Source organism: Puma concolor, chromosome B2 (assembly GCF_028749965.1).
Source record: "Puma concolor isolate L17-30 chromosome B2, mPumCon1.1.hap2, whole genome shotgun sequence".
Classification (NCBI taxonomy): domain Eukaryota; kingdom Metazoa; phylum Chordata; class Mammalia; order Carnivora; family Felidae; genus Puma; species Puma concolor.
The window spans coordinates 81338276-81346555 of NC_141671.1; the positions used below are offsets into that span (position 1 = coordinate 81338276).

The window sequence follows — 8280 nt, forward strand, 5'->3', positions numbered from 1 at the left end:
TTGGGATTGAAATAAAAAATACTTCCCAAGGTCAGTGGCTGAGGAGGCATTAGTGGCCCTGATGTTTCTCGACTCTTCTCCCGCCCCCATCCCCATTTCCCAATTCAGCCTAGACCTAGCAGTCCGACCACTGCCTTCGGGGCAAGGTGCGGGGGCTAGAAAGAAGGGTGGGGGAGGTGGGGCTGAAACGGAACTTCATTGTTCGCGGGACCGACTCTTCCCGAAAGAGCCCGTTGGCAGCGCCTGCGCAATGTGCGCTCTTTGTGCGGGGCTGCAGCAAGCTGGTTGTTTGTGTGTGTCTGTTGGAGGCGTTGGAGGGAGAGTCGGAGGGGCGTGGTCTCTTCCGTCGCATTCTGATTGGGCTCTCGCAGGAAGGTGGGCGGGCACAGGGCGGAGCTTCTGATAACAACACTCGGCGCTGAGGCTGAGGCTATTTGTTGCTGCGCCGCCACCGCCCGAACCATGGTCCGCGCTCCACTCGGGCTCTCTTAGCAGCAGCCGCCGCCGCCGCCCTGTGATCGCTGGCTTCACTTCCTCCTTCTCTTCTTGCTGAGCCACTTTCCTCCTAGAGCTATGACCGTCGTCTCCGTCCCACAGCGGGAGCCACTTGTCCTGGGTGGCCGTCTTGCGCCCCTGGGCTTTTCCGCCCGCGGTTACTTCGGGGCCCTGCCGATGGTGACCACGGCCCCGCCGCCTTTACCCCGGATCCCGGACCCCCGGGCACTTCCTCCCACCCTTTTCCTCCCTCACTTCTTAGGGGGAGACGGTCCCTGTCTGACCCCGCAGCCTCGCGCCCCAGCACCTCTGTCCAACTGTAGTCTAGCTACGGCGGGAGGCACCCCTCGGGCAGCACCAAAGAAGCGGCGAAAGAAGAGGGTGCGGGCCAGCCCGGCGGGGCAGCTGCCCAGCCGCTTCCATCAGTACCAGCAGCACCGGCCGAGCCTCGAGGGCGGTCGGAGCCCCGCGACGGGCCCGAGCGGAGCGCAGGAAGTCCCGGACCAGGCCGCCAATTTGGCCCCGGGTCCTGCGGCCGCAACCCAAACTGAGGAAGCGAGCCTTTTCCCTGGCCCGGTGCCGCCCGCGGTGCCCGGCCAACCCTCATTCAGAAGAGAGGTAAGGGCCGCGAGAGGGACTTGGGGACTGTTGGGGAGTTCCGGCCCTTCGATGGGTCCGGCCGAGCTCTGGAATCTGGGGCCCTGCACCGAGGGGTCGGGAAGGGGGGGGGGGCCGGGGTGAGGGGCGGCTGTTTACTCGGGAGGGAAGTTTCCGTGACGCCCGCTCTGTTCTAGCCCGGGGAAGGAGGGGGAGGGGGAGGCATGCGCTGGCGCTGCTGATTGGCTCCCGGAAACCAGCCAATGAGAGGAGCGGCTGCGCCCCAGCAACAGCCCCGATTTAGAAGGCTGGCTGCGTTCCAGGGGGTTTCGGTATTCGGGCGCGCGGTGGGGTGGGGGAGGGAAGGGGCCCGCGGGAGGCTGACGTCAGCGCGCGCTACGTGCGCAGCGCTCCGGCGCTCATGAAGGAGGCGAGGCCGGCTGGCAGTGGTAGGGGAAAGGGTGGGCGACCGCTTTCGGCTCCCAGACCGTCGGTAGTTCCAAGACTAGTTGGCGGTGCGCGTGCACTGTTTCACCGACCGGTTGTGGGACTTGGTGGGCCACAAGCGGCTCCATTCTGTTTGGCTTGCTTTTTTGCGATGAGAGGTGCCCCGTGTGCGGCGCCGGCCCAACTGGGGCTGTGTCCCTCGCCGGCAGACCTGCTTAGCTATAATTTTATCTTTAAAAGTTGGCAGGAGCGGTGGCAGTTCTTGCCTCTTTGAAACGATAACATTTGCTTGCTAGTCTATTAGATGAGTGGAATTGTTTACATATACTTTATACTGTACTGGGCTTTATTAATGGAAGGTAATTTTATTACTTGTGTCCAGAATGATGAAATTTTAGAAGTTATAAGATGAATTGGCGTTATGCCACCCAATTTCCGTAGTGTTGGGTTAGGATCAAAAGTTAGAGCCATTTCTTGTTAGAAGAATACTGGAGAGATTTGTAGTTTCTCTCGCTGTACCCTTGGAAAAAAGTCAAATTTGACCGCCGTGATTACTTAATTATCTTAGATTCCGGTTTTAAAATTCCGTGGCTCTGAAATATGAGTAATAATGTAAAAGTGAGCTTTTGTACGTCTTGTTTCCTGGTTACCAGTAATATTCTTTTATAGAACTGTTAAAACCAGGGAACGCTGTTGGCAGTTACTGACACGGAATGTTACCTGGTGCCCAGCTTTCTATTTTTGTGTCCCGCTACCCTACCATATTCCAAGTGTTGGAAGGGCAGTGATCCTGATGAATTACCGTATACTTTTCCATTGGGTCGTGGCTCTCTGTGAGGATCACTTGAGTTACGAAAGTGATTAGAACTGGTGCCGCAAATTTCTTGAAGCAGTTAAACCAGGAAGTGGGGGCAGGCGGAAGCAATTTTCTTATGTATTTGCTATAAGTATGTATACTTGGAAAAGGTAGTGATTAGTATTTAAATTTTTATATTTAAATATTTGAAATTTTGTTTTCAGAAGTTGGGAGGTAATTTTTCTGTGTTAGCCATTATCAAAACAATCACTTAAAATACAGTTTTTACTAATCAAATTATTCTGCAATAATTTTAAAAGGATTTGTCTAAAAGGTAAATAGTAATCTATAAACATAGTTTTTATTTTCAACCAGATTCAGCCAATCAAAATGAACGCATGTGAAAATTTCTCTTGGCATTATCGTATTGTAAAACCTCTGACTTCGGTCAAAGAAAGGAGGTTGCATATGTTTGGAAGGGACCTCATTACTCTTACAGTTACAGAAAGATGAACTTGGGGTTACTGGTTTTTTTTCCCTTTGACATTTTAGAACTGATTCCCTACATTCCATATTGGTGGCAGTGGTGATTATATTTTTAGTAGTAAACTTAGATGTGTGCTTATTTTTAAGTGCAGTGAGCACATAAACATTTAGTCAGGTCAGGAAACTAAAGTCCAGGAGAAGAAAATATACTAGATACATGCTGTGAGGTTCGTGACTAATTTTTATCATGAACTGTATTCACTTTTATGTTCCTTGTCTTTGTAGGTTTTAAAATCAAAGATGGGAAAATCGGAGAAAATTGCCATTCCCCACGGCCAGCTTGTTCATGGTATACACTTGTGTGAACAACCAAAGATAAACAGACAGAAAAGCAAATATAACTTACCACTAACCAAGATCACCTCTGCAAAAAGAAATGAAAATAACTTTTGGCAGGATTCTGTTTCATCTGATATAATTCAGAAGCAGGAAAAAAAGCCTTTTAAAAATACTGAGAACATTAAAAATATGCATTTGAAGAAATCCGCATTTCTAACTGAAGTGAACCAAAAGGAAAATTATGCTGGGGCAAAGTTTAGTGATCCACCTTCTCCTAGTGTTCTTCCAAAGCCTCCTAGTCACTGGATGGGAAGCACTATTGAAAGTTCCAACCAAAATAGGGAGTTGATGGCAGTACACTTAAAAACTCTCCTAAAAGTTCAAACTTAGATCTCAGATTGCAGTATGTCTGTAAAACATTTTTTTTCCAAAATCCCTGGACTCTTGAAAAGAAAATTGGTACAGAAATGGAAATTTGCCTTGTAACATACAAGTGCAAAGGAGTTTCAAAAATTACAAACAACTTGTATTATATTTTATATTTTGTAAATACTGTATACCATGTATTATGTGTATATTGTTCATACTTGAGAGGTACATTATAGTTTTGTTATGAAAGTATGTATTTTGCCCTACCAAATGGTAGGTGTTTTGTATATATACAGTGGAGAAATTTTAAGTGTGCTAAGGCACATGGAAGACCGATTTATTTGCACAAGGTACTGAGATTTTTTTTAAAGAAACAGCTGTCTAATCTCAAGGTGAAGATCTAAATGTGAACAGTTTACTAATGCACTACTGAAGTTTAAATCTGTGGCACAATCATTGTAAACATGGGGTTTGTTTGTTTCTCTAAATTGGTTTTGCCTTCTAATCTGTAATTACTGGAAAACTCCTATTCCCATTTTTACCAAACTTAATTTCTGGGTTTTGGTTTATCCATTCAAATTTAAAATACCTCTAATTTTAATGCCAACAAAATTGGTTGTAATCAAATTTTTAAATAATAATATAATTTGGCCCCCCCTTTTATACTAGTCTTGATTCTTTGTGTGTGACTTTCATGTTTGAATGTGTGACTAGGAGATGGATTTTTAACTTTCCATTTTACTGGCTAAATGTCTTAGTATTATTACTAATTGTCCTTCCTCCTTCTGATATTTAGAGGGTCCAATAATTTCACCGTACTACCTCTAAGGGGAGGAATTCCCCATTTTGCAATGGAAACTTGTCGAAAGTAAAGCTGGTTAGTTTATAACTTAGAATATATTTTTATATATGAACTGTTTCATAAAGTACCATTTGACTTACCATATAATTTCAATGAAAGAAGATGACACTTGGTTTGGTTTATGATATTGAATGGTGGTACTTAAACCAAAGGAAGTGTAATTGATGTTAAAGTAGGTGGAGATTTGGATTCTAGAGTTTGCTGAAAGAAATATAGTAGCTTATGTAGTTTTACTTTAAAATTCAAACTTTGTTTTCTAAGGTTCTAAAGGGCGAATTTTCCCTGTGTGGTTTTTAGTTCTACAGAGCTAAAATTTATCTTGAATAACAAAAAAGGTTGTGGGTTTTTTTTTGTTTTTTTTTTTTTGAGTTTTAGGCAATACTTAGACAGGAAAAGAGTGTTAAGAGGGTATATATGGTGGAATAGATAAGGTGCTACTATCTTTTCAAGAAAAGTCTTAGGTCTTGCACATTTGGTTCATGCAGGAGGGGAGACTTTCTGGCTATACAAAAGTGGGTGGTGTGGACACAACCTGAGAATCACTGTTACTGATGAGCTGTGCCAGGAGGGTATGGTAACTTGTTACATAGCCACCACAAAACCTGAGAACTAGTTAACAGAAGTGCCTGCAGTCTTGTTTACACAGTTCGTACATAATCCAGCCAACCATTCTTTGGCCCTGGCTATAAAATGCTTCATTCTTGCATGTATGTAGAGAAAGCTATACTTTGTTATTATATGTTATACATAGCTAGCATTAAATGCATTAGAAAAACTAACAACAGTAAGATTTCAATCTTGTAAAAGTTTTTTTAAGATTTTTTCAAGAAGTGTTAACACTGGTACAGGAAATAGGTTATTATAAAGTAATGGGTTTTGTAATTTGAAGAGTGAATAAAGTTGGCTGAATTACACTACAGCTGACCTTGTGAAAAAGTATTAGCAAACTTAAAAAGTTAATTTTGACGTTATAGTAAAATGGTATTCCGCAGCCTTAGTCTCTTCGGACTGCTGTGACAGTAGAAGGTGTGGGTAGCTTATATAAAGTTACTTCTCAATCCAGTTAGCCGGAAAGTCTGAGATTAAGGCACCAGCAGATAATGTCTAAGAGCCCACTTCATGGTCCATAGATGGGAGTCTAGGGGCTTGGGTGCTTTCTTGGACTCCTTTTGTAGAGATATTAAGCCCATTCATGAGGGTTCTCATTTCCTCCAATGGTACTGTCACTGTTTGGTTTTGTGGGTATATAAAGCAAACACTTCAGAGTCACCAGCTTCGGGCCTAAGTTTTTACCTAGTAGCCTGGTAAAGGGGCTCATCATTGTAAAGGGCTGAAAGGTTTATATGTGAGTGGAAATTGTTCTATGCAGTGGCACTTCACTATAGAGCATACCTGGATGTGAGGTATTATGCTGAAGTTGCTTTTAGATAAGAATACAATTTGATACTACTCAACTCCTACTACTGATAAAGTGGCACATACTGCTGATACAGTAACACCATAGGACTTTTGTTTGCATTAATCTTGGTGCTAAGTATTTTAGTGTCCTTGTAGGCAGATAAAGGAAAAAGAAGGTAAAAGACCAAATTGCACTATTAGAAGGTTGACAGGAATCATTGTTTTCAAACTTAAAGGTAGTTTGTAAGTTAAAATACAGATTTTAAGGTGGTTTATGTGGTTTGTGAGTTAAAAGACTAGAATGTATCAGGCAAATAATGGACATTTTATTAGGACCAGAATTCAGGTTTTTAGGCATCCAGTTGACCTTTGAATAACATGGGTTTAAACTGTGCTAGTCTACTTACCCATGAGTTTTTATGAATACATATGTAAATATAGTATAGTACTGTACATGTTTTTTTGGTTTTGTTTTTTTCCTGGAGCTCACTTTATTGTAAGAATACAATATGTAATACATAGAAAATATGTGTTAACTGACTCTTACCAAGCTTCTGGTCAGTAGGCTATTAATAGTTAAGTCTTAGGGGAGCCAAGTTAGGTGCATTTTTGACTGCATGGGAGTTGGCACCCCTAGCCCCCATGTTGTTCAGGGATCAACTGTACTATGTAATCACCCCTTTCCTTCGCGTTATTTTAGTATAAAGCTTGTGTGTCATACAAATGTGGAAGTGAAATGGGGTCAGGTCATACCACACTTGGGGAAAACCACTTGTATTTCTTTTCCCTGGAACATGATCAAGCTAGCTAAAACCCACATTACTTGCTTTTGTCTTTACTTGCCCTCTTTTCAAAGCCCTAACTCAACTTTTGGTGATGAGAAGGAACAAAACCTAGGCCCTATCTCTGTGCTGTGCCCCTCAGCATCAGGCTCCAGAATGGATCTGGGAGAGGGCAACTGGCAGCCCACCCAAGTCAGGGTGAAATTGTGAGGAGCTGTTGCTGCGGTAGATAGGCTAGACTCTTGGATACCTTGTCGTCCCTCAACCCCCACCATCTTCTCAAAAGCAAAGCATTTAGATGTCTGAGGGAGGGTTTGGGTTGTCCTGACTCAAAGCCATCCACCTCTGCCCTATTCCTGGTTCCTCCAGAGGCATAGTTGGAGAAAGAACCATATTAAATGGTTTAAGAATTCAAAAAAGGGCTGCTTTTGAGATTAAGGAGGCCTTCAAGTGGTAGCATAAAGGCAGGCAAATTGTGAATGGGGACACCAAGCAATCCCTTCTAGAAAGGAAGGGAAAGAAGGGTTTAAAGATGCAAAGGAAATTCTATTTGACATTCACATTTTGTGTGAATCTCCATTCCTGCCATTCCTGCTCAAATAGATGCAAATACCTTCACAAATAGTTGGAAAATCAATTTTAGAAATTCTGACCATAGTTTGAAAATTTCCTCAATATTTAGTCACTAGTTTTTAGGGGTTTTTTTTCTAGCAATGTGTTACAAATATTGAAACCAATGAGTTGGCTTAGATCTGACATCTCTCCCAGTCTGATTCCAGAAAATGGTTCATTCCTGTAGTTTTGATAACACATTTCTGTATAAGATTATAAAAATTCTAACAATGAAACTAATACAGAGTCCCTGTCTTTTGGAAAATAAAACTGTCTCAAAACACCCCTTCCCCCCTTGTTTGACATTTCTCAGTTCCTTTGTGACATTTCTGAGCAGCATGTCTACAGTTTAATGTGCGGGGGCTTACATGTGAAGTATGTTCAGGAAATACAAGGATAAATGGCAGAACAGAAAGCTAACTACAGGTGGCTGGGGAAGAAATGACAGATGTAACTAAAATACAAGTTGCATTCCCCTTCCCTACAACAACAAATGCCTGAGGGGGTGAAAACAAGTCATTATTACCAGAAGGTAGTGACTAATTCTGGTGAGTAGGGATTGTCTACTTCAGAATCTGGTATCTTAGAAGCAGCACTGAATTGGGCCTTAAGATATTTGACATAGTATTTGACATGTTAAGAAAAATAATTGTCAGAGTAAAAGTGCATGGACAGTGGTGTAAAAAGATGTGGAAGACTTGCAGAGAAAGGAGATACAATATATTGAAGGGTGTACTGGGGTAATAACCTGAAGGGCCTTGAATGTCATGCCAAAGAGTTGCAACTTTATTCTGCAGGCATGGCAGAGCCATCAAAGGTAAATAAGGGAAAGAGATTCCTGCTTTAAAAAGAAAACGGGTGAAAATATGGAGAACAGCTTGGAAAGGAAAAGCTTGAGGAAAAAGTATATGTCAGTAGTTTAAAATAAAAGAAATGGGCTTAAGGACATTATCAGAGGGAATACCCAGGCATGGACTTATACTTGGGAGATGTTTTGAAGTTAGAATTAAGACTTAACCAACTGCATGGAGGGTAAGAAAAGAGTTTTTATTTATTTCAGGGTTGTTTTTTTTTTTTTTTTAACGTTTATTCATTTT

At 42.5% G+C, this 8280-nt stretch overlaps 1 protein-coding gene across 1 annotated transcript; it reads left to right on the plus strand.

The window, feature by feature from the left end:
- Positions 1–420: 420 nt before the first annotated feature.
- On the plus strand, positions 421–7466 carry PNRC1 (proline rich nuclear receptor coactivator 1). The gene is made up of 2 exons (XM_025926174.2): positions 421–1113; positions 3107–7466. The coding sequence occupies exons 1-2, from the start codon at positions 574–576 to the stop codon at positions 3548–3550; spliced, it is 984 nt and encodes a 327-aa protein (XP_025781959.1). The 5' UTR covers positions 421–573; the 3' UTR covers positions 3551–7466.
- The last annotated feature ends 814 nt before the right edge of the window (positions 7467–8280 follow it).